Source organism: Rattus norvegicus, chromosome 11 (genome assembly GCF_036323735.1).
Source record: "Rattus norvegicus strain BN/NHsdMcwi chromosome 11, GRCr8, whole genome shotgun sequence".
In the NCBI taxonomy this organism is placed as follows: Eukaryota; Metazoa; Chordata; class Mammalia; order Rodentia; family Muridae; genus Rattus; species Rattus norvegicus.
Genome location: NC_086029.1, coordinates 76,838,480 through 76,866,211, shown reverse-complemented (window position 1 = coordinate 76,866,211; position 27,732 = coordinate 76,838,480). Strand labels below are relative to the sequence as shown.

Below are 27,732 nucleotides of genomic sequence, written 5' to 3'. Positions count from 1 at the left end.
ACTCTCAAATGGAGAAGTAATGAGAAATATTTTTAAAATATTCACCATCCTCAGCTATCAAGGAAATATAAAAATGAAGCTACTTTGAGATTTCATTTTACCCCAGTGAGTAAAATCAAGAGGGAAAAGCTGACAACGAATGCTAATGTGAATGAGGACTACACTGCTCCTAAATATAGATTCAGAAGACTCTATATTCCACTACCGACATATTTGGTCACATGTTCATTGCTGCTTTATTTATACTACCTAGGAATTGGATTCAGCAAAGATATCATCAACAGATGCATGAATGGTGGGAAAACATGGTATATAAACACAATGGAATGTTATTCAGATGAAAAATGAAATTATAAAACTTGTAGGTGCCCTCTGGCAATGGGCAAAGAGATACCTTGTTGGAAGTGTTCTTAGTCAGGGGCAGGGCAGATGGCCGTCCTTTGTTCACCCTAGCTTGATGAACCAGCTGTCTTAAGCCTAGGACTCAGAAAATCAAATCCAATCAAATCCAGGCAGTTGCAGCACAGGAGGAAGAAGATAGGCAGAGACCCACAGAGAGTCACGCCACCCATAAACGTGCCCTCCAGCACACAGCTCAGGCAGGCAGACACCCGCTTGCCTCATGCCACAACAGCACAGGTGGAGGATGTCGCCCAGGCACCCGCCAGCCTGCAGTGGGAGCCATCACAAAGTGTGAGTGTGTGGTAGTCAGATGGGAGAGAAAGAGAAGTGGAGTGGCTTGAGCATTATGAAGAGAGATGAAACTAGAGACCCTAAGGTGGAGAAGAATAGCCTGTTGTGAGTGACGAACCCTACCACCTGAGGCCATGGTGAGGTTCCAGTCGAACCTGCCACTGAGGGTCATGTCTGAGTCTGTGGTTATGCAGCAGCAGAGGTAGGTGTCAATGTCTGTGGCTAATATTTCCATTAGAGAACATGGGGCTGTCCCTGGTCAGAACAGCACTGTGGATGTCCAGAGGGTGTACATTACTGCCCCTGTCCCTCACTAGATGAAGTGTTCTAGAGAGCTTGCCCCATCTCTCACCAGCGGCAGCACTTGGGAGAGTAGACCCTGTGCCTCACTCAGGTACCACAGTGGAGCTGACCCTAGTGGTGTGAGTATGGGAGAGCAGACCCTGCTACTTATGTGCCTTGAGGTGGCACAGGTACAGAGGTGATGTGCCCATTCCCTCTCATCACCTCCAACGGTCGGGAAAACTGCCCAGAGTCCAGAGTCATGAGCTGGGAGTGGCAAGCTCTGCACCTCACCGGCTGCAGCACGTGGGAGAGTGGGTCCTGCACCTTCACTGGGTAGCACAGTGGAGCTGGCTCTGAAGTCTGGGTGTAGGTGAGCTGGCCTTGAGGGCCTGAGAGCAGGAGAGATGACCCTGCCACTTGCTGATGACAGCATCAGGTGGCCTAGCCACATCAGTGCTGGAGAACTTGCCCTGGTGATGCAGGTACGAGAGAGCTAGACGGATGACCAGCTCGGCTAACACCCAGACCCACCCCAAAACCCATATCATCTGCTAATGATTGGAACATGTGAAAAGGCCAGTCCTGCTGATCCAAAGCCGCAGGATCTCCATGACACAGGGCAACAACAGGATAACTGGGAGGAGGCCTCAGGCGGAGTCAACAATATTGGTGGTGTCACAGAAGCCAAAGCTCTCAAACCAGATCAATGATTCATTGCAATGAACATTTGCAAGTGAAAATGTGTGGATGGTGTGGGCCACACTGGGACACACCACAGCTTCCATGATGAGAGGGTTCCTACACTTTGTTTATGTTGTTGTTGGTGGTGTTGGTGGTGGCGGTGGTGGTGGGGTGTGTGTGTGTGTGTGTGTGTGTGTGTGTGTGTGTGTGTGTGTGTGTGTATGTGTGTGTCTGTATTTTGTGAGGGAGTTTGAGAGGGCAGACAGTGGATATGAGGGGACAGGGAGATGAATGGGACTGGGGTGCATGTGTGAAACTTAATCAATAAAAAGTTTTTTAAAAAGAAACCAAGGCTAGAGTATATTTTAAATACCATGTAATAGAAAGATTAGGAATTTATGCTCTTATTTTCTTAAGTATACATAAAAAACTAAAGGCTAATAAAATGATTATTCATTGAAAGTAGACTCTGGATTGGAGGTGGGGATTATGTGTCTAGTCTGTACCACTCTAATTTCTTATTTTAACGTTTCCTATGCTTCTATGTAAGATGCAAAATGATTTTTCTCAAACTACATGTTATATTTCCTTTGGAGCAAAAAAAAGGTATGCTACCTGCTAAATTTTTTTATCATAAAGTGATTTTATTAAAAAGTTATTTTAAAGAAAACCCATGCAGGTAAATGGATAATTTTTGAAAAAGATCGCTAAATGGGGTAACATAGACTTGGAAAAATGAACGCCACATCTTCTTTCTCGTACATAGATTATCACATACCAAACCTTTAGATTTCTATATTTAACTTGGAGCTCTCTGTATAAGCCAGGAAATTAGAAAATAGTCACGGGGCAGAGGAAAGGCCTAAGGAGGGGACAGTGGAGGGCAGATGGCATGAGCTGGAAAGGGAGATAAATAGTGGGAAAAGAGGTCTAGATAGAGAGAACAGGAGGGTACGGAAGAGGAGGGGTTTGGGTGAACAGACAATGAAGAGTAAGTGTCATGAAAAAGCCATGTAGAAACTTACCATTTTGTAAGCTTATTAAAAATTTTTTAAAAGTTTAAAAGTAGGAATGGAGGTTCCCTGTATGTAGAATAATGTTTCTCTCAGAAGCCATAGCAAAAAATCTCAGAAGCAAGCATATGATACCACTCTATGTGTTGTTAGTCAGGGAGGTCTTATTAAAGGCCCCAAACCCAACATGGAACATTGTTTTTGCTCTTGGCTGCCAATCAGAAACTGATAGTGAGACCCCCATTGCTGAAAACATCACAGGCTTTGGTGAGAGGACAAGGAGAGATCAAGCTAGAATGAACAGAAGCCTCCTCCCTGGTGGCTAGCTTTCACAGAACTGAGCTTGTGACGCTAAAACCCCTTCCCTAGAAGAGATGTGAAGAACACCCACCCTCCACCTGTGGGTCCGACAAACCCCAGTATAATCCCACTTTAGTCTGCTCGGGAGAAGCAATGCGTTTCTAAGGCTTCGTAGGAGAGCAATGGGTGAGGGGTTAACAGGCAGAAGTCCAGGACTTTAAGGTAGCCACGCAGGAAGGTGTGCATCCGGTATAAATGATGGCTTCCCCATGACAGCATAGATAGAATTCCTTCCCTTCATATCTCCTCAAGACCAAGAGCAATTAGGGTATGATTATATAAGACCAGTTGGGAGGAAGAGCTAGATACTCATGCGATGGTCCCAGGATCCTCCCCACCCTTTCCTTTCTGTAAGGAAAGTAAAGTCAATAGGCCCAGCTGTGATGATGTTTTGTGAGCAAGCCCATCTTAAAGATGGTGGTAGTCTGGTTCAGAGGATAATTCAAGGAGTTGTAGAGGAGGCTAGGTGAGGGGAGGGAAGGGAAACAAGGTAATGGGTAAAAAGAACTAAAATGCATTATATACATATAAGAAGTTGTAAAAGAGAAGCTGAGGAGGAAGGAGACCCTGTAGGAGGACCAGTAGTCTCAATTAACCTGGACCCTCCCCCACAAGATCTTTTAACACCGGACTACCAACCAGGCAGCATACACCAGCTGAGACGAGGCCAGCTGATACAGATACAGCAGATCTGTACAGATACAGCAGAGGTCTACTCGTTCTGAACTCAGTCAGAGAAGATGCACCTAACCCTCAAGAGACTGGAGGCCCCAGGGAATGGGGAGGTCTGGTGGGATAAGGGGTGGGGGAGTTGTGGGGTTGGGGACATCCTCATGGAGACAGGGTAGTGGGGAGGTATGGGATGCGGAACAGTCAGAGGGTGGACCAGAACGGGGATAAACTCTGGATTGTTAAAAAAAGATTAAATAAAATTTACCAAGAAAAAGAAGTTGTAAAAGAATACACTTTTAAATTTTAGTTAATGATTTCCAGAATGAGTATTATTGCAGAATATTTGATGTGAACCCCAAGAATATGTTATTTACTGAAAATACCCATTTGTAGTTGTAGTATAGCTTAGTCCTTAGTACACACCTTTAATCCCAACAATGAAGGTAAAGTTAGTTTATAGAAAGAAGTATCTATGTTCGAAAGTGTTGTCTAAATGAGTCGCAGACAAAGTGATGAATCAGAGACAGATTTAATAGAACAAGATATGCCCAATTCTTATGAGAAGAAAGAAGAAATGGAAACTACTTAAGAAAGAGTAGTGCAGAGAAAAAGAAGAAAAGAAGCAATTTTACCAGGAGAATTTTACAGAGACAGGGAAAGACAGAACAAGCCAAAGAATGAGATGAACAAGAAGATTAGAACATATTGCCAAAGGTAGTGTGGAATCAAGCAGAGCAATTCAGGAGAAGCCAAGAGAGCCAGATTGACTCGGTCAGCTTGGAGAGGAGTTTGAGCCTGAATGGCCCAGTTAAATCAGCCAGTCAGAGATCAGAAAGAACTAGGAGGGGTGAGTTTATTTAGCAGCAAGTCTTAGAGGTTGAAAACATTCTAGGCCTAAATTAGATTGTGAGAAAGCTAGAAGGTTCCAGGACAAGGTCTAGGTTAGCAGACAGGCAGGAAGCCTCAGGACAATTACACCAGGCAAATAAAAGTTACTTTTATAGAATATAAAGTGGGAAGGTTCTCAGAGGAATTATGGGGAGGGAAACTAATCAGAATATATTGTATGAAAAATAATCTATTTTCAATTAAGGAAAATTAGAAAAAATGATGCATTCATTGATCGTATGTCTGGAATGTCATCAGTACATATTTGCAGAGTGATTAATTTTTAATCAAATATGTCTCCATCCATGCAGGAAGAAAGAGAAAGTTTAGATACAAACTAAATAAATAAGAACCAGTAAGTTGTCTATAATAGGAATAATGGCTAATAAAATTAGAATGAAATCACCATTTTTATATTTAGTTGTAGTTTTGAAATATGTTGATTTTTAAAGACCTACAAACAAAGGTTATATTCAGAGTCATTAAACAACATATTTTCCAGTATTTACACTTGGTAAGAGAAAATTGTATTAATATCTTGGAATTGGTTTATATAATCTGTACTAATAACAGAATCCTATTGATAAATGTTTATATAAAACTACAGAAGTTACAACTGTTAGAATTCTGTTAGGAGACTAGAGCTGATGTCATTAGTTTTTGTTGTAGCTCTGACAACAAAATCCCATCAGAATTTAGTATTAAAGAACAAATTCAATTCGTTTACATGCCTAGGAACTTTTATGTTTGTCTGTGACTGAAGCTGCAAAAAAATATCTATTTTCAAAGTATCTTTTAAAATATGTTAGTGGGAAAGATGTTTATACATACCAAGAAATGAGGTCTAAATTGTTAGTATTGTTTTTACAAATAACCTATTTGCTTACCCCACCCCCTTCTCAAATCCCAAATTACAGCTTCACTGCTATAAGAAATCATGTCAAGATTCTAAACCGATAGCACAGTTTGGCTTTTATCCAATGTGTCTGAAGAATGACTCTTGTACTTTGGGGGATTCCCCAGATAAATTCCAAGCTCCTTTATAAACAGAGATAATGCCTTTAACTTTCAGTCCTTCACAAAGCTTAAGACTATGATTAAATATCTAGGATCTTAAGTCCAATATTATCTGTATTAAGCAGTATTTTTAAAATATTTATTTAAAATATAAATAATTATGATAGATTTAACAAATAAATAAAATTCTTGAAATAATTTTTAAATCAATACATAATTACCTCTGTATTTGGGGGTAATATTTCAATTTTCCATACTAATAAAGGAACATAAAAATTCTCAGTAACTACCACTATCGCTTTTTCTCACTGAGTACCTTTGGGACTGTCACAATATGCTAAAGTGTCAGAAAATAATGAGCACTCATATTTTTGACACAAACAGAAGAGATGTTATATATGCCAGCATTTTACTAAGCCTACTATAAAAGTAGCTTCTCTACTACTACGTAATTATAAACTACTCAAGGTCAAAGACTTTTGTTTTTGAAGCATAAAAGCCCCATGGGTATTTAAAAAAAAACTACTGAATTTTGTCATAACACACATAGTAACTTATTTAAAGTTTACAACTGTTAATTTTCAAAAACACCTAAGATTCGTGTGAAGTGTGTTTGTAAGTGTGCCTTGTAGATTGAACACACATTATGGAAGTTTGAATTTGTACTACTTAGACTTAACAGAGAAGCCCCTTTTCAAAATGTGAAGGAATTAAATTTAAATTAAGCCCAGGCCAGCGAACTGGTTCAGCAGGTAAATGTGCTTGCTGCCGAGGTTGGCAACCTAAGTCTAATGCCCAGAATCTAAATGGTGGAACAAAACAACCAACCCATGATGCATGACGCCTTCCACATGCACAGATAAATGTGATACTTTTTTAATTAAAAAAATGGAAGTCACTTTTTTAGAATGTTTCTATATCTCATAGTTTCTCTCATATCACATCATTATATATTAGGGAAGTAATAAAAATACAATCACACTTTTAACAAGCAAGCCATAAATAAACCCCTAAAGGACACTCAATTCTATCTGCTTTATTACTCAATAAAAAGACACAGAAGGATTCTAAAATCTCTATTACAACCAGATAGTTCTGTACAAAATGTTCCTACTATTATTAGTTATTTCTTCTTTTCTAATTTTAGATGATTTTAGCCTCTGTCTTATATGTTTAATCTCTGTTCAGAAACCTATAAGCAGCTTGAATGTCTTCAAAATTCTCATTTCAATAAATAATACACCTTGTTCTTCCTTCACCTTCACCTTGAGAAATCATTCTCGATTAATCCCAATGACATAAACCTCATCGTTGTACATTTCTAAACTCCTTCAAAAACTAAACTCTGGCAACTGTTCTACTCACCCTGGGGATCTTTTCTAGATACCAAGCCCACTAGGTCTCTCTCACTACTATAGCACTTCCAATTAAATTCGAATTGTCTGAAACTTATTTTCTTTCTGGATACACTAATTTCTCCCTCCCTAGGCCATTTAGCATCTGAGTATTCTATAGCTTAATTTTCTACAACTTTTCTTTTTATTGAGATAGGGTCTCTTTATGTAGAGCCGGCTGTTCAAGAACTCACTAGGTAGACCAGGCTGGCCTCAAACTCCCAGAGGTCTGCCTTCTTTACTTCCCAAGTGCTTGGATTAAAAGCATGTGCCACTACACCTGACTCACTTATTTTCTTCAAATCTTCAATAATAGGAGAAAGGACATTTTGAACCTTTGCTACAAATAGGTTATACTTACAGAAAAATAACTTCTGTATTCTATCAAAGAAGACATACACATCCCATGTCCTCAGCCTGTTTGTTGCCAGTCACAAAGAACTATTACATTAGGAAACACAATAGTTTTCTTCATAATCATTACCCCCAAGACTAATGTTACCACATGTTTGCTATGTACCAGGCACAATTTATTGAACACTTCATATGGAATATCTCTTGTGATTTTCATTGATTTTTATTGCCTGATATAGGTGGTGTTACTATGAATGAAAAAAATGAAGCTTAGAAAGGTTGATCAATTGTCCAAGGTCACTAAACCACAAAAACACAACCTAGTTTGACTAATAACTTCAAGGCTATATAGCTTTTCAATTCTTTAACTCTAACTTAAAATGAGAGCGTGTCCTGATTTGCCTCAAATGAATTTAAGATTAGAACAGAAAGGGCTTTGAAAAGCATTAAATTAGTCAAGATCACTCTATCTCACCCTTCAATTTTAAATAAATAGTAAGCCTAGATCATAGAAGCTTATATTAGTATTTCTGATCTTTAATAGAGAATGTACACAAAAGGTCATTCCAGACAAGCTAAACATCTCTTTAAAAAACTGTTTCCTTCTCAGGGTCATAAATCAGATTAGACAAGGGAAAAATATGATCTACATTTACCCATAACAGCTCTTGTATCATTGATACTAAAAAACACTTGGAGTACAAAAAAAAAAAAAAAAAAAAAAAAAAAAACCAACTAACTCTTCTCTCCCCGCAGCTTTAAATTGTCAATTGCCCCGTGCTAGAGGTGATACTTCATGTCTTCCTCCCATCTCCATGTACGACAAAAGAAACAGAAGACACTAAGTTGGGTGACAAAGTCTTAGTCACTGTTCTATTGCTGAAAAGAGACACCATGACCAAGGAAACTCTCAGAAGAAAGCAATTAATTAGAGGATTCTGTGACTCTCATAGAGGAGAACAGACAGACATCCCTCTGGAACAGTGGCTTCACATCCTGCTCTACCCCCTTTCATCAAATATACAGAGAATCGGGATTGCCAAGCCCTGGACCACCATTTGTTAATGAGACAAAGAAAAGATAACTATTCAGATTTTTCTTTCGAAATCAAATATGAAGATCAAATAATAATTACCTTTGCCAAGTGGGATGATTAATCTTCGTTGCCAACCTGACTGGGTCTGAAATGAATAAGGGGGCATGCCTCTGGGCAGCGGGCCTATGAGAGCATTTGTGAGATTAACCGAAAGGATCCTCCCTAAAACAGGCAGCGCCTTCTAGTGGCAGCCCAGATGTTGCGAGGTCTGAGGGAAAAGCAGTTGCTTGCTTCCTTGCCTAGGCTTCTTGCTGGTGAGTGCATGTATCCCTTTGCTGTCCAGCTGCTATTCGTCTCTGTCACCAGCCTTTCAAGACCCGAAGTTCTCCCAGAATCAGGTCTTCGTCCTAGATTGAGACTGCTGAGACATCGAGCCATGTAGACCATGCAACTCTTGTTTTTTAGCCTTTCCAGCACACTGAGACTACCCATTAGTAGACTACCCAGTCTACAGCTAATAAATCCCTTTGTAATATATCACTCTGTTGGTTCTGTTCCCGTAGAGAACCAAGACTATTGCACTAACCTAAGTTTCTAATTTATTGTAAAAGTTAAGACAGAAAGCAGGAAAAGTAAGAGCATACTGCTTTAACTCTTCACAGTGAAGTCAAGCAATGTAACTTTCAACTTATTTTCCTGCTTCTCATTTCACTTCGATTACCTCAAACAGCATTTCAAATGCCATGTTCCTAAACCACTTATCAAAATCAAACAACATCCTTCATAATACAGAGACTGAAGGAAAGACCATCCAGAGACTGCCCCACCAAGGGGCAGGCACCAAACCCAGACACTATTGCTGATGCCGAGCAGCACTTGCTGACAGGAGCCAGATATGGGTGTCTCCTGAGAGGCTCTGCCAGAGCCGTATTGATACAGATATGGATGCACACAGCCAACCATCAGACTGAGTGTGGGGACCCCAATGGGCAAGGACTGAAGGAGCTGAAGGGGTTTGCAACCCCATAGGAAGAACAACAATATCAACCAACCACAGAGCTCCCAGGGACTAAACTACCAAACAAAGAGCACACATGGAGCGACCCGTGGCTCCAGCTGCATATGTAGCCGAGAATGGCCTCGTCAGGCATCAATGGGAAGGGAGCCCCTTGGTCCTGTGGAGGCTCGATGACCCAGGATAGGGGAATGCTAGGGCGCTGAGGCAGGAGTAGGTGGGCGGGTCGGGGAGCACCCTCATAGAGGAAGATGGGAAGGGGAAGGGGAAGGGGATTTGTGGAGGGGAATCTAGGAAAGCAGATAACATTTGAAACGTAAATAAATAAAATAACCAATAAAAATGAAAAAATAAATAAACCAAATTTCTACTTAACTTTTCTCAATCAAAGTTTTTCTCCTGAAAAATCCAATCAACTCTACTCTGGACAAGAACATGAAGCAAAAATTTTATCAAGACATCTTACATTTAAAAACACAAAAGTAATGTTGCTTACTTGACTGCCTTTGCTTACTGTTGATGAGGGCATCTATCCCATTTAAATTTGGAAAATAAGTCACAACTTTTTTAAGACTATAAAAATTATTAACAAATATCCCAGGACGAAATAGCTAAATATAAAGATGACATCCACTACTTTATTAAACACCTTATTAAAGGCAAAAGAGGTGTGCAAAAGCATTTGTTGCATACAAATTAGCATTCAAGGGCTAAAGATGTAGGCAAGTGGCAGAGTACTTGTCTAACATGTAGGAACCTTGAGTTCAATCTCCAGCAAAGAAAAAGAAGAAAAAAAGACTGACATTAAAAACGGGATTCTGATATGGTTAGGGGAAAGGTTTGTTTTATTGGATTAAATATCACGAGTTATTTATTAAAATACAGGTATAGCTATGTCTTAATTCATTGTAATAGTCATTATTCTTGTTGCTATTTTAAAAACATTTCCAAGAAGTAGAGAGAAATGAAAAGTTATACTCCACTCGCTTTTTCTTTTTCTCTTTTAAGCTAGCCTAGGATGCCAGCTCATGGAATGGTGCCACCCAATTTCATAGTAGGTCTTCCCTCCTCGGTTAGACATCTCTGGAAACACCATTATATATAGCACCTGAGTTGTGTCTACTAGGTGATCCTAAATCCAGCCAAATTGACAATAAAAATTAATCATCGCTCTCAAGCACATAAAATGGCAAAATAATTAATACATAACCATTGATCTTTATGTCTTTGGGCTTGGTTTCCTTAGTTCTAAAAAGCACATAGTGTACAGAAACTGCATTAGTGGGATAAAATTCAATATAAGTATATCTTTGTATTTATTTAAATCTGGCTGCCTGCGTTTACTTCCCTATTTAGACTTTCTGGTAAAGATTCAAAATCCTTTCTTGCAGACTTTTCAAATGTACAGTGTATTATCAGTTGTCATATGGCAACTTCCTTCACATTGAAACATCCTCTCCTTGAGGAGAGGGAAGGTCATAGAAATTTTGGATGTAAAGAAAATGGCACAGGTCTGGGACAGTGGAAATTCTCAAGATTCTCCAAAACCCCCTGCGAGGGAAAGGGTGAGGGGGAAGGGGAAGGGAGGGGGAAGGGAGAGGGAGAGGGAGAGGGGGAGGGAGAGGGGGAAGGGAGAAGGAGAGGGAGAGCTTTGTCCTGGCCATTGTGAATAATGCCACAGTGAACACTAGAGTGTGGAAGTCTCTTCAACATATTTGTAGCATAGAAAAATATAGTTGAACAACTTATTGTATAACGCACAATGCCTGAGCAAATATAATCAAATCTGACTCAGAACTTCTATACAATCAGCCGAGGAAACCAAAGCTCATCCCTACGACAACCAATCCAGGAACTCAAACCACAAGCTCCTCTGTAATGATCCCAAAGTAATAAAACATTAGTCAGGGACGACCCAATTCCCCACGCTTCGCAGCTTCCTGCACCACAACACTTACACTTTAATACGTATAAAAGTCAGATGTGTCCCCAAGAAACCACATAGGATGCCTCAATTTTACTCAGCCTGCAAACAACTTCCCACACCAGTGTATCTAAAACCTGCTTTTTATCCTCATCTATACACAGTTGATATCTGTTGAGCCCCTTGCTAGTACAATCTCTAAGTAGAGCAATATTTTTTATCTGAATAGTGTTCTTTTCAAATTTAAAAAATTACTTTTAAAAAGTATTAAAATGTACCTAAAATGCAATAACTTGCCTATATTTAAGTGTTTGAAATATGATTTGGGATTTTTCTCTCTATCTTGATATATTTTCTATTTTGGGCATGCCAACAATAAAAAATATAGTTTTCAAAATTTTTTGATGAACTACTACCCACAAATAAAAGAGAACAAATTACTGGTACATTTTAACAGCACAGATAAATTTTTAAACCACATTGTATGAAAGGCACCTGTACTTATATCCTACATGTCTGATTCTACTTATGTACATTTCAATCAAAAGCAAAATAAAACTATGATAAAAAGTCAATTCATATGTTTCTGGAAAGGGGCACAGCTGGAAGTGATTATAAAATGATGGGAAATTTAAGACTAAGAAATCCTACATTTTATGTTGTCTGATATAAAGAAATGTCAAATTCAATGAACAGAGTATTAAAATCTGTGAAGTATATACTGAATAAATTATACCTCAAACATTTCCCTCTATTTTTTGTTATCTTTAGCTGATAACTCTCAAATATTTAGTGTTCAGCACCCATTCTCTCTTGCTATTTATCTTTTGCTCCAAATTTTTTAGCCTATAACTTTTCCTCAGAATAAAATAATCAGCGTGGGAAAATGAAAAAACAAAATTATAGCAAATGTATGATCCTGCTTTTTGTTTTGTTTTGTTTTTTTTGTTTTGTTTTGTTTTGTTTTTCCAGAGTTTCTCTATGTAACAGCCCTGGCCGTCCTGAAACTTGCTTTGCAGAGACTGGCCTCGAACACACAGATATCCATCCACTTGTCCCTGCCGCCCAAGTGCTGGGATTAAAAGCGTGGGCCACCACCTGGCTATGATCCTGCTTTCTGTGATGATAGAAGTTATTGCATTCATTATCAGAAATCAAAAACATTAATGATTCACTGAGCAGATAAAGTTTAAGCAGTTTTCAGTCCTTCCAAAAGCAGGTTATTACATGAAACAGAAACTGTGAATCAAAGAATTATTTTCTGTGTTAATGATCTCAATAAAAATATTAGACTCACTTAAGGGAGTCAAATTATGGCAAAAAAAGATTTTAGATATCTTTTAAGTTCTCTCATTTTAGGATAAAATAATCTTAGGCAAGAGAATATACATGAAAATCAAGGTGACCAAAGGACACAGAGAAGGGTGCAAATAAATTATAAGATGCTTCAAAAGGAGCAGAAGCACAGAGGGAGAGGAGAAAAGGGAAGCAGCACATAACTCGATCCATTTTTAAAGTAAATAGGAAATTTCATAACAAATGGGAAATAAATATTCACATATGGCGTGAGTTGTTAATTACAAAAATATGAAATGGTTTATACAGGGGTGCTTGTCTCTCAAACCTATTCTAAAAAAACGAAAAAAGAAAAAAAGTTGGCTCAATTCATGTGCCTCATAAAAGACCCTTATACAAAAGCAACTCAGAGTGGGGAAGAGAAATAGTGTCTGAAACTTTAAAATACTAGAGAGAAACATGAAGGAGACACTTTGAGGAGCAGCAATGGCAAGCAACTTACTGAATAAGATTCCATTAGCTCAGGAAATAATAGCCCGGATCAACGAATAGATTGTATCAACTCTGAAAGGTCTTACACAGCAAAGGAAACAAAGACAACCTCCAAAACAGAGAGAAAAATCTTTGCCAGCTATTCTTTTGACAGAAGATTAATAGCCAGATTGCATAAAGAATTCAGAAAACGCCCAAGAAACGAGTGCAGCTGGGATGTTGATGCATAAGAGAGTGCTTACCCAGCATTATGAGGCCATGGCTTTAGCACAAGGACCATCAACAAAACAAGCAATCCACAGACTCTTGTCAAAAAAGTAAAAATGACCAACCACAATATGAAAATGCTCACTATCTTTTACTATTAGGAAAATGCAAATCAAAACTACACTGGGATTTCAGCTCACCCCAATCAGATTGGCTATTATTACGGACACAAGAAATGACACTCACGCGCACACACACACACACACACACACACACACAATTTTTAAGGTTAGTGTACAAAGTAATGTGCCTCCTCATATATATGTGATATATTTGTATGTATGTGTATATAAATACATATATCTATATGATGTACATATACACATATATGTCACACACACACACACACATATATATATATATATGAAGTCCATTATTCTGTGCACTAACCTTAAAAAAATCAACTAAAAAGACAAAAAAAACCCCAAATGTGTTGATAAAGATATGGGAGAAAAGAACTCTTATACACTGTAGTGTTGTAAATTAGTTTAGCTACTATGGAATCAACATCGAAGTTCCTCAAAAAACTAAAAATGGACCTATGCCATACAATATAGCTGTACCACTCCTTCATCTATACCCAAAGGAATAAAAAACCAGCATACAATGTAAATATCTGCTTATCTATGTTTATTGGGCATTATGTATAACAGTCAAATTATGGGATGCCTATCAATAAGCTAATGGTTAAATAAGATGTGGTATAAACACAGAGTGAAATATTATGAATCAATAAAGGATCTAAACACATTGATTATAGGAAGATGAATGTAATTAAAGGGCACATAAACAAAAATTATTTCCTTTTTCTTTCATGCAGAGTAAAAAAGAGATGACATTAAAGTAGAAGGGGACTATTAAGGAGACAAAATGTGTTGAGGTAAGGAAGGGAAAGGACTGTAAAGTGATAAGTAAGATCAAAATGGTATATGCCAGTGGTTCTCAACCTGAGGAGCACGACCTTTATCTCCACATCACAATTCATAACAGTAGCAAAATTATAGGTATGAAGTAGCAATGAAAATAATTTTATGGTTGGGGTCACCACAACCTTAGGAACTGAATTAAAGGGTTGAGCAATAGGAAGGTTGAGAATCACTGTTATATGCAAATGTGAAATAGTAACAGGGAGACCTATTACTCTGTATGCAGAGAAAGAGGGAAGGAGAGAGGGAGGGAGGGGGAAGAAGAAAGAGAGGGAGAGAGAGGGGGGGAGCAATGATAAAGGGAAAAGCAATTTAGAAGCAGGAAGTGGGCATTCTAGCCAGAATACCTAGAGAAAGAAAATACATTGTCATATGAAATTTTATTTTTAACGTGTTTGGTATAGAGTGAGACATAAACCTATGCTGCTTACATAATAAATGATGTCACCTTCCCACTGACTCAGAATCACTCTCTACCAGGGATCCCACAGCTACCACAATTGCCTAGGACTCAGAGTGCACAAAAGCAAACAAAGAAAGGCGTACCCACCCAACAAAGATGAAACCAGGTATCTATACAAAGAAACTCTTCAAATATTATAATTCCAGATGCTTAGAACTCCGTGCAAACACAGAAACATAACCACCAAGATAATATGCCTCCTCTAGAAGCCAGCAGCCTCTTTGCAATAGGCCTTGACAAAAGCAATTTTGCTGAAACATAAGACAAGGACTTCAAATAACAATTTTGAGTATGTCCCAGGAACTTAAGGAGGATATAAATAGATGCCTTAATGAAGACTATGAGGATACAAACAGTTGAATGAAATAACAAAAACAATTCAAGATTTGACAGCAGAATTTAACAACGACAAATAGAATCACTAAAGAAAACCTAAATTGAAACTAAATTTGAAAATTAATAACTCAGAACATCAAACAAAAATCTCAGAGACTTGTGAGTGTTCAACTCTCATTAGAAAAGCTTCTTTCTGTAGTTGGGAATTAGCACCTCTAGAGACCCGCAACCAGACAACGTTTGAAGAGACACTCAGTCTCAAATGGGATATCTTTACCTAACCTCTCTCCTCAAGGCTCAGGCATCTGGGCAGGGCATGTAGCAGAAAGATTGTCAAGGGTCAGAGGTGGTGAATGCCTCCGAGGGAACAGACAGAACCAAGACTGATGGACTGATGCCCAGATGAATTCATAAGCTGTGTCAGCACAAGGTCCAAACCAAACACAATGAAGCAAACACAAATTCCCCTTCCTGCCCAAGAAGCTATTTACAGTCAGAACCTGCAGGGAAAGGGAAAATCTGTTACCTCCAAAGGAGTGTCACTGGGTGTGTCAACCACACTCCAGGGCAGGCCCTATACCCAGGAGTAGCTGGCAAAAAAAAAAGGACGTAATGTTTATTTGTTTGTTTGCTTGTTTGCTAGGAAGGTTCATTTTGTTCTGGTTTTTTTTTCTCTGACTCTTTTTTTGTTTTGTTTTGGTTTTCATTTTTTGTTTGCTTTTTGCTCTCTCGTTTTAGAGAGAGGGAAAATATAAAGTTGGTTGGTTAGGGAGCTAAGGATGATTTGGGAGGAATTGAAGGAAGGGTAATAATATAATCAAAAGATATTATATCTAAAAACTTTAATTAAAACAATTTTAAGTTTATAAATACATAAATGATGTCACCAAATTAAGCTGCATAGCTATTACAAAGCACAGAAACACTGACTGTTATCCCAAATGTTGGAGCAATTTTAGTTAAGACAGAAAACACAAAGATTCAAAAAAATTGCCACAGGATAGCAGAAAAGCAATATAAGGAACCTTTTGAATAAGTATATGATGGGCATAGTGGACATATTATTTGTATAGAACTCCATAGGTCAAGTATATTCCTCATCTGTGCTCTGGTCATCCTGTAATGCCTCCCAGTTCAGTTCAAGGTCATCTACCCTGTTAACGGAGTCTTAGGCTACAACTTGGAAGAAATCTAAGAATCAAAGCCGACTTGAACCAATGTGTTATTCCCTGGATCTATAACTTGAAGTGCCCTATGGTTTTAGTGTCCTTTTCACACTTTCTACTGTCTCACTTAAGAGTTTTGAAACTGAATCTAATTCTATCCCCTTCTAGTAACATATTTTATATTAGAAGGTTAATATCATTGAATATAAATATAAAATATCATCCTACTTTAATTTACTTGGCATGAAATTAACATCTTGTTACGAACATATATATATATATATATATATATATATTCATTGTAAATAAAACTACATTTTCTAATGACAGTTCTGGAAACATCTAATACTGAATAAAGTGAGAATTGTTAGAGAAAATCATAATTTTTTATATATTTTGTTGTTATGCCAGTGGCATTAGAAATCTGACGCTTTTCCCCAAAAAGGCAATGAAATTAGTTTGCTGTCAAGAAAGTGGATTGGCTTACTTAGTGTTCAATCTCATATGCTTGTTGTGAGTTGACTCAAATCCTGACCATTAATCTGAGAGGCAGAAAACATTTGAGAATTCTGAGTAGTGCCGTAATTTAAGAAGTCATGCTGAGTTCGGGGAGATGTTTGCAGTGGGCAAATATCTGAGAAGGTGGGAAATGTAAAGTCAGAATCAGACTAACAGGCGAACTGACATGAGCAGATGTCCTCAAACTTGCTTTGAAAAACTGTAACATTTTTCTGTTTTCTAGCCCACTCAACAGAAGCTCCTCCATAGGAGCATCACTGAACAATAGAACTGCTCAGGTAGACTTAAGACTTCTCTAACTCCTTCAACCACATCGCTGCATTTAGAGGGCAATCTCAAAAGTCAGCTACCTTTCATGGTGTAATACAATGAACTATCAGTAGCAGCTGACAATCCAGTCCCTTCAAAGGAACTGAAACCATACTCCCCTTTCCAGACAGTACTCAAGGTAACTTTTGCTAGGGAATCAACTCCCTAAGAAAACAAACAAACAAACAAACATTCCCACATTTAGTTGACTAGCTGAGACTAGTACATATCATTATCATCTTTAAAAGTGTATTTAGAAGTAATGTCTCCCTTCCAATGGTAAGATGTCAAAATGCCTTCTCACTCCATCCCTTAAGCAATCATTCATCTCTCATTTAATAACCTGTCTTCCTAATTATCACAGTGGGTCTACAGTATGCTTTTTAAAATTTTATATTTTATTGTTTACAATCAACTTCTATAAATCCTTTAAATGTAATTTCTGTCTTTAGTCATCAAAAAGTTAATCACTCAGCATTACCTAAAAACTTAGGAATAATTCTACAACATGCTTAGTAAATACTTCTAAAATACTAGTATTTTACACATTTTGAAAGATTGGCCCTTCAGGCATGAAAAAATAAATTAAGAAACATTATCCCCTTTCAAATTAAAAAAAGTATCATTACAGATTAAGAATTCTTGCAAAAACATTTTGAAATGTAGGGATAAACTTTTCAATGTTCTCTTATTAGAAAAAAATCTAAATTTAAAGACTTTAACAAAGGAAACTATATCATAATTTTATTGGATAGAGTCAATGTTATTTAGAGATGTTATGCATCCTTTTATTTGTTTCATTTTTAATGACTTATCTATTTATATTTTTTGTGCATTGGTGTTTTGCCTGTATGCATGTCTGTATGAAAGCATCTGAACCCATAGAACTGGAATTACAGACAGTACAGTTGTAAGCTGCCTTGTGAGTACCAGGGATTGAACCTGGCTCTTCTGGACTAGGAACCAGTGCTCTTAACCAGTGATCCATCTCCCCAATCCCAATTTGTGTGTTTATTTAATTGATTGGGAGTCTCATGGTTTCACCATATAGTCAGACTGGTCTTGAACTTGTGATCCTCCTGAAACAACCTCAGAAGTGCTGTGATTACAACAAGCATATGCTTCCACACCTGAGTATGGTTATTAAACAACTGTGCAAATGCTTTTACACAACTATAACTTAGCAAATCAATACAATCACTATAGTACTGAGAGTAAATAAATTTAATACTATGGATTTTTTGTTGTTGCTTTTTGTTTTTTGTTGTTTTTTTTTTTTGCAATCACATCTTCAAGTGAAGCCAGAAGGATATATAGAAAAATATGCAAGATTTTAAGAAATAGGAATTTCACTTAAGTACTAGTAAATAATCCTATAGGTAAGTATGTCGATTACTTACATAATATTTTAAATTAATTCTTCTAAAGATATAAGCTAAACACTATTGACAACACTTTTTTCTTTAGGAACATCACAAATGCCATTTTAAATGAGTTCAGTAATTTTATTTGTTAATAATATATGAGCACTGAAGGATCGTTTGTGAACACTTACTCTATGATGACTTATAAACATACTTCCTACATCTATAATCCCTTCACTCTTATGCTCTCAAAATAGAGCCTCTAGGATCTAGAGCAATCTGGCTTTGGTTACTTTTCAAAACTGGATTTTATTTTGGTTTCCAGACTCTTAACATCTTAGTTCTGATTATAGCTGATTTTCCCCCATCAGCATTATTTTTTATTATTTCTTCTATTCTGAGGGATTATAGTATAATCGTGTCATCCCCCTTCCCTTTCCTACCTCCAAACTCTCCTATATATCCCTCCTTGCTCTTTTTCCAAATTTATGGCATCATCCTTCATTAATTTTGTATATATACATATACATATCTGTATAAAAACATATATACTTATTAATTTTGTATATTTACATATCTATGCACACACATACACACATGTGTATATATATATTCCTAAGCATAATATACATATACATTGTATGAATTGTATTTCATTGTATTGTATGAATGTTTACAGGGCTATCTCTCTTCTACTGTCATCTTTAGTGACACAAGCATGAAGCCACTGTCAGATGCTGTAGCTGAATCAATAGTAAATGATCCTAACTTTTATTCTACCAGTTTATAGCTGTAAAGGTGAATCAGTACTTTTCAGGAAAAGCATTTTACTGGCGATTTCATGTATAAAGACTACAGAAATGTGAAGCTATGGCCATGTCTTTGTGTCAATCTCAGTTATATAACCACGGAGGTGAGAAACCATGAAGCTGGGAGATGAAGAGACTTTGAATATCTTGAGAGAGTGATAGTGAAGGCACATTTCCAGGTCTGAATCCTCCCTCTCTTCAGGGTTCTAAAATTCCCAACTCACTGTAGTCTGTGTATGTATTTCTGATTTTATGTCTATTTTCTTGCTTGGAAAAATTCTTCTGTCTTATCTAGTATGAGGATCACGTTGATAGATCAGAAATTACACTAGTTACCTATATGTTAGCTCTAACATCATGATCATTTATTTAAAAGCTTTATAATATAAACAGTGAATTAACCAATTTAAGAGCTTACTCAAAACTTTAATGATTATGACATCTGTTAGTGGTCATCTATTTTTGTCAGTTTTTAGAATTAGACATAAAACATCTCATGTGCTTGTAATTGTCAACCTAACACTTTGAACCATTTCTCTGGTTATTTGGAAACAAAAATGGTCTTAATACTCTTTACGATAAAACCTAAAACAAATTTACTTTATAATCTCCCACTATTTTTAAAAATTATATTTCACATCCATAACATAGAACCCTTCTTTCAATGATTTCCTTTTCTTTCTGTAACAAAGTTTATCTCGTAAAAAGTATTTTTCCAAGAAACTGTTCAAACTAACATCTACTTTGTTATGAATATGCTAGCAATATTTTCCTGCTCTGATTTCGTCACTCACTTATTCAGTAAGGATTTGACTACACTTTACATGGAAAATGCTCTTCTGTATACAACCGATAAATATATTAAAAAAATAAATGGCTGCCTCCATAGAGTTTATATTGTAAAGAGAGAGGCAAACAGCACACACACACACACACACACACACACACACACACACACACACACACACACTTTACTAACAAGTTGTTTTAATAATTACCCAGACAAAGTTATCCTGATACTGGTAGAGAGTGAGGGAGCATTGGTCAATGAGGCCCTCTCTGAAATGGTAGCCGACTCAACAGAGAGAGGTATAAAGGAAACCGATAAGGCAAAGGGAGCACCTGTCTAGGAATCTAGGATGGGGTAGAGAGCAGGCTATTCTAAGTAAAGAATGAATGTAAAAGCCTCATAGAAGAAATCATGCTTGAGAACCAGCAAGAAGGACAATGTTGGTGATAGAGTATAATAATTATAACAGTCCAAAATAGTGCCATCAAGAGGCAGATGATCTGAAGCTTTAGAAGCTAGAGTAGAACTTTAAGTTTGTTTTTCTTATTTCCTGAGACAGGGTCTCATTGTCTATATCTGACTGGTCTGGAACTCAGAGATCTTCCTGTCTCTACCCGCCAAGGGCTGGGATTAAAGATGTGCACCACCATGCCTGACCTGATTATTTTATATTTAAGAGAAATGGAAAGTCATTTGGAGAATTTGAATACAAATGGCATATGATTTAAGTTATACAAGGTTTCTTCTACCAGTTAAAAAAACAAGATTATAAGGAGGCCTGAGTGAAATTGGAGAGAACACAGAAAGCTATATAGTAGCGGCCCACACAGGAAATTTTGGGGGCTTTGATCTAGGAAGCAAAATAGGAAGAGATGTGATCATATATTTAGTGTATTTTGAATGAAGAATTAAGGAACTAGCTATTTCAAAGTCTCCAGATTCCTTAGAAATTTGTCATATTGGCTTTTCATTAAATTAAAAAAAGCAAAAAGAATATGGTTGTAAGAACTTTAAAAAATGGTGTTAAAATTATTAGCTATATTGGGAAACATTGGGATTTAAATTCTCTGACCTCTTATGTTCTTCCAATAGAATTTAAATATCTATTCCTATGCCTTCATTAGATGGCTATTATGAAAGTCCAGTAGAATACTTTATAACTGAAGTTCTCGAAGTAATTTAAACTTAATCAACCTGCTAGACTAGAAAAAACTCCATTTCATTGTAAAATATACACGTAGAAATTAACGGCTCATTAAATACTAAAATCTAGTAAATTGCTTTCCGGTAAAAATATCAAATTGAAATGTGGATTCATTAAGTTTAGGATAAAAAATATTATATAGAAAATATTTAATATATAAATATATGAGTTACATACTAAGCTTCCTTCATAAGCATGTTACATCACTTAAAATGAAAACTAAGCATTGTGCAAATGAATTTGGAACAGACCACGGATTATCCACCCAGAATTTACAGAATTCTAACCAGAGAACCAATACTTAGTAACTAAAACTGTATTTGTTATTCATCAAGTGATTTGCAACATAGTACACATTTATATGTTTTTCAAATAAATTAAAATGTTTAATACTATGTATATATTCAGTGAAAAAAATAGAGCAAAATTTGTGCTTCTGGAGGACCTGAGTTTGCCAGAGCCTATGCAGATGCTTCACAGCCTTCTATACTTCCAGTTCCAGTGGATCCAATGCCTCTGGCCTCTGCAGATACACACACACACACACACACACACACACACACACACACACATACACACACTCACACACACTCTCACACACACACTCACACACACACACAAACACACATACACACACAAACACACACACAAACATATACACATACACACACAAACACACACACAAACATACACATACACACAAACATACACACACAAACACACACACACAAACATACACATACACATACACAAACACACACACAAACACACTCACAAACACACACAAACAAATGTACACACACAAACACACACACATACACACAAACACACACACATACACACAAACACACACACAAACATATACACACACAAACACATACACAAACACACACACACAAACATACACACAAACACATACACAAACATACATGGAGATACACATGTATGCACATAAAATAAATCTTTGGGCTGCAGAGATGCCTGGGAGGCAGAAGCACTGATTGTTCTAGAGAATCCAGTTGGATACCCAGCACCTACATGGTGGCTCATAACCATCTGTAACCTCAGTTCCTGGGAGTCCAGTGCCTTCTCCTGGCCTCCATGGACACGAAGCACACAAGTAGTGCATAGATATACATAGGTGCAAAATACCCACACACATAAAATAAGAATTGTTTTAATATGTAATTATTGATAGTAATTTTATCTTAACCTGTTTTCAGTTAAATAACCTATGATGTATATAATGCTTTTTCCTGTCATAAAGCATACCAATGTCTAGTTCTCAATATTAACTGTACCTAAGAATCTCTTGTAGGCCTTTTTTTCAATGCCAATCCCTGGGCTTTATATTTGGATATTTCGAGTCTCTAACACTGGGATGAGGCAAGAACTAACTCATTGAGAACCACTAGTCTGTTAGTAGTGGACACTCAAGCAACTGAGATATAAAAGCAAAACAACACAGTTACTTTTCAGAGAGTTTACACTATAAAGGCAGAAACATTTTCAAAGACAAAGTGAGCAGAGGCAGGCAGTGGTCAGAACTGGTCTCACAGAGGTCGTCATTAAATTATGTGGTAAAGGCTAACTGAGAGTTCTCCCACTGTACATATTAAAGGTGGTGGGATCATTGCTCTAAATGAAGTCACAGAATAGAAAGCTTTACATCTATGACAATGTGATGGTTTGGAGCAGGACAGTATGCCAAGGGGACCGAGGAAATAGAGTTAGGAAGGTAAACAGGACACCTTTCTGAAGAGAACTATATGAAAAATCAAGACTAAAAGATCCAGATGTAGTGTATAAAGCAGTGTTTTCAAGATGAGTGTCACAAAATTCAGATTCAAGAAGGGCAGTTGGTGTGTGTGGCATATACCTGAGGAAGCTAGCACTCAAGGGGACATGCTGAACCTAAAAGAGAGTACAGTAGGCTGATGCTTTAGCCTGTCTCTCTGCTCCTGAACATTTCCCACTCATTATAAAGAATTTAGATTTACATTTCTTATGATCATCAAATACCCTAATACCTGCCTATAAAGAGTATTACACAAAAACACAAAATACAAAATAAAGTATTGATTGGCAGTATAACTTGTTATAATTCATCAAACAAACTTAAGCCAATAACACATCACATGCATTTGCTTTAATTGATTTTACTAGAGTATAACAAAAGACTTGTGCTTCTAGAGAACTACTGTTCTATGGAAACTGACATAGAATCTGTCCCAGGCAAATCGTATTGCATTTTGGGTAATCGCATTATTACAACAAGATGAAGTATAATAAGGTAAAATGAGAAGTGAGGAGATCTGAATGCATTTTCAAGATACAAACCTAGAAAATAGGATGCAATGAGCAAGAACCGGGGATGGGAAATGGCATAAAACTCAGAACTGCGAGGCAAACAGGACCTGAGTGTTCAGATAGGAGAGGGAGGCTGGGTGGAGAACAGGATCTGGATTCACACTTCAGTTTTAGCCACAATGAAGAGATAAGTGCCCAGAAGGGGCCGACCTCTAACCATTCACAATAGAATCTTCTTTGCACATTTCCTCAGCGAGCCTGAACGAAGTCCTCAAAACAGCTCTAATTCTGCATTTCACTTAGTCCGTTTTATACATCCATTATGGACTACGCTACCTATAATATAGTTACATAATCACTTTTCAAATTAGCTCTAGTCCTAGTCAAATATACTACTGTGATTTCCATATTTGGCGTGACTTCGGTACTATTACTGCATAGTTAATATGGCTGTCTAGCTTCATCTTTTCTTTGAAACTTATTACCCTAAATACAAAATATGTTATAATGGCTATATTTGTGCTACAACAAACAAGGTATTTTTTTTTCAACCGGAACAATATAAATACTTTATCACCCCTTTCAACCTGTGTACTCTCTTCACCCCTATTGTCTTCTCAGATCCTAATAAGTTTTCTTTCATATAAGGAAAACAAAAATATTTATTCCCACACTACAGAGGCAGGAATCAAGGTTCCAGGAAGAAAAACACTATCTTGCCCATGATAGTATGGCTGGCAAAATCTGATTCCTGGGCCAGTGTTCTCTTCACCATGCCGTCTGTATTTGCCATAGACCATACTTAACTTCTGCCACTTGTCATGACCACTCCTTTCTTGACAAACTTGGAGGTAGGTGACCGTGTGCTGCCCTTTATTCCCTGCATTGACACATACCTCCGAGTTTATTTTATTTAACATTTTCTCTCCTAGCTTAACAGCCTCAGCTGTCCAACATCCATCTTGTTCTACAGTCTACCTGCTCTATACTAATTTTATCTCAAGCAAAATTCTTACGTATCACTCTCACATGCATTAGCTGAGGGCATTAGAATTTTTTTTTCAGAACGTGGGAAAGGAAATAGGAAAAAAAAGGGGGAGGATCAAGATATGACTTTCCTGTACAGCAATTCAAATTTGGTTTCCAGGGCTCTTTCACATATGTGTGTCAGGACCGCTATTAAGTTCTTCCATAACTGATATAATATCTATCACTTCATAGCATATTCAAATTTCACACAATTGATTAAGCCTATTTATTAATTCTAAATAAACTTGGGCCTTAAGTAAACCAATAGCTATAGATGTGATGTTTTTATAATAAACTTTCTAGGAAGAGCTGAGATTACTGTAACTTAACCTGATCTTTCTCTTGATGTATCCTTAGGATGTATTCAGTCACATTTATAAAACTATATTCACTTGTATCATTCGAAAATGACTTAAAGGGGTTTTTTTTCTCATGTAAGTCATGTTAAAATTACACTGAAAGGCAACACTCAAAAAGAGCAATAAAGAAAATATACCATCTCATAAAGCAATACTATAATATCTTTATGTAGGAATGTTACATTTTTTATTATTTCTCATTTTCTTTCTCGGCTTGTTTATTAGAAACTCAAAATCAAAGTACAATAGCCTAAAATATTTTCCCTCTGAATCAGAACACTAGTTATTTTGTTTGTTTGAGGTTTTGTTTTTTGTTTTGTTTTTGTTTTTGTTTTGTTTTTGTTTTGTTTTTTGAGTATCCTGAGTTCTCACAAGCATTGAGCCCACAGGATTTGCTTATCAAGGGTCTAGGATCCCTTTTTTTAATATCTAGAATTGAGAATACTGTCATTGGACACATTAATCTATTATCTATTTAATCCTAGCAACATGTTGAGAGGCTTTATTCATTTTACACAGGACAGAGAAAAAGAATAACAGTTTCTCAGGGTGAAAACCCAGAAGGCTAAATGATTGTCATTACTACTTATACACAGATATATTTTGTCTACTTATTGGGTTTTGACGTCTTGGAAATACTACTTTGTGTGTGTGTGTGTGTGTGTGTGTGTGTGTGTGTGTGTGTGTGTGTGTGTGTGTTTTCCTTCCTTTAAACTACCATTGTTGCTTAAAAACTGATGCCAAAGTTGATGTCTAAAGTGTTTTTTATTCACAAATTGACCTAGTACTAGGCTCTTGGATACTGGCGTCTCATCAATTTCCAGCCCTGAATATATGCACGTGTGTGTGTGTGTGTGTGTGTGTGTGTGTGTGTGTGTGTGTGTGTGTGTGTGTTTCCTCATAACAGTAAAGTAGAAACAGAGCAGGCCCTAAAGCCAATTCAAAACTTACCTTGCAAATCTGGAAACACTCGGAGATGAGGCTTTCCTGGATCCCCTCTCTCAGAACCCCTGCAGTCCCTCCAGGATGGACGGAGCCACTTCCAGCCCCACCACTATTACTGCCGCTGCTGCTACCACTGCCGGGGGAAGAGGCAGTTAAGCCATCCAAAACTTTTCGGAAATTAAACTTCTTCATTTTAAACACTGTCAAAAAATTAAAAGGAAAAGAGACGTGGTGACAAACATGGAATTTTACCGGGGCAAAAGCCTTCATCTTTTCTCTAGTCAAGGCAGGAGTAGCTAGTCTCCCATTTTATGAGCATGGGATGTAATCGAGGGGAGAGAGGGGCTCAAGCTTCATGTCCTCAGATTTTAACTTTAAAAGAGATATCTTTATAAAATAAAGGGGACACAACTCCAAAAGCAACAGTATTCCTTCCTCACACATCCAGATTTCAAGGGCTTTATCCCAGCTGTAGCCATGCTTTATCAGCACTGGGGTAAAAATAAAAGGCAGTGTCATCATCGTCATTAGCATTATATCATCATTATTATACAATCAAACCAGAGTCCAACAGACCAAGACCCTATGGACTCCTCTCAAGGGGGAGGGCTTTCCTTCTTAAGGGTCATCTCATAAATTTTTATCATCAGAAAAAGCAATGTTGTGGGGGAACCAGTATTTACTCTGCCACCATGTTTGGGGCTCCCCACACACACACTCCTATCATCTTCAAAGCTCCCTCTTTCTCGATAGAGACTAGGGGATAGGAAAAAAAATATGGCTTTTTCCATCCCGTATTCCCAAAAAACCTAGACCCCAAAACATCTGTGGTGACTCACGGCCACAGCCGACGGGAGGGGCGAGCAGGGACCGCCTGCCTCCACCTGTCCCCGGCTCCTCTCTTCGTCCCCTCTCCCGCCTCTGGTCTCCCGTGTCCCCTCCCCGCCCGGCTCCCCCTCTGCACAGCAGAGGCTCTTCGGGGGATGTGAGGCGGCGGTGACGCCTGCGGCCCGAGTCCCGCCTCAGCCTGCGGGGCGCGCAGAGCTGGCTCTCTCGCTCCCTCCGGGGCGAGCAGGGCGCCGGGGCTACCACCGCGGGCTAGCCGGGCAAGCCACACGCACCTCAGACAGCTGCGCGGGCGCGCTCTCCCTCTTCCACAGGCACACACACACACACACACACACACACACACACACACACACACACACACAAGCGTGCGCACAGGTGTGAGGGCAAGACGCGATGGGACGGCACGGGTGTCCCTGGAGACCCCAGACTTAGCACCTTCCTCAGACGCCACTAGCCGCCGGCCGGCCGGTGAGGCGGAGGGCGCGGAGGCTGCAGGCTCGCTGGCGGGCGAAGGTCCAGCCCGGATCCGGCCGCTTCTCGGGTCCCTCTGGTGCTGGTGCCTGGCGCTCTCCGAGGTCCTAACCGGGAGGGCGGGTCTGTCTTAGGCTCCGCCTCCGCCGTGGGAGGTAGGCCCCGCCCCAGACAGCCCGCACTCTCCTCCCTCCCAGACTCTCGCGCCTGGGGCGGGGCACTCTGGGCGCCAGGGGGCGGGACATCCTCTCGCCAATCACAAGCTCCACTGACCTGAGTCCTAAGGATTCCAGGCAGGAAAGAAGTTTGGGGATAGGTCAGAGGAAAAGCCAGTGACAGGAGGAGGGGATCATTTGGAAAAGTAGGTGATATATTTGATTGACAGGCATACTAGCCAGTATGCGGTGGCGCCGTGCTTTGGGGGCTGTAATTGGTGCTACCTGTTGAAGGACGCAAGTGTGAATCAATAGAATGCTTGCAAGCTTGAGAACTTGCG

The 27,732-nt window shown here is 38.3% G+C and overlaps 1 protein-coding gene across 6 annotated transcripts in view; it reads right to left on the bottom strand.

Annotated features, from left to right (window-relative positions):
* The window catches only part of Stxbp5l (syntaxin binding protein 5L), a 329,014-nt gene extending 301,641 nt beyond the window's left edge, over window positions 1–27,373 (bottom strand). For 4 of the 6 annotated variants that reach the window (XM_063270382.1, XM_063270385.1, XM_063270384.1 and 1 more), the window contains exons 1-2: window positions 27,201–27,373; window positions 25,923–26,116 (exon numbers count right to left, since the gene is read on the bottom strand). In XM_063270382.1, coding sequence (XP_063126452.1) covers window positions 25,923–26,108 — 186 coding nt within the window. In that variant the 5' untranslated portion in view covers window positions 26,109–26,116; window positions 27,201–27,373. 6 annotated transcript variants of the gene reach the window in all.
* Window positions 27,374–27,732: the final 359 nt, after the last annotated feature.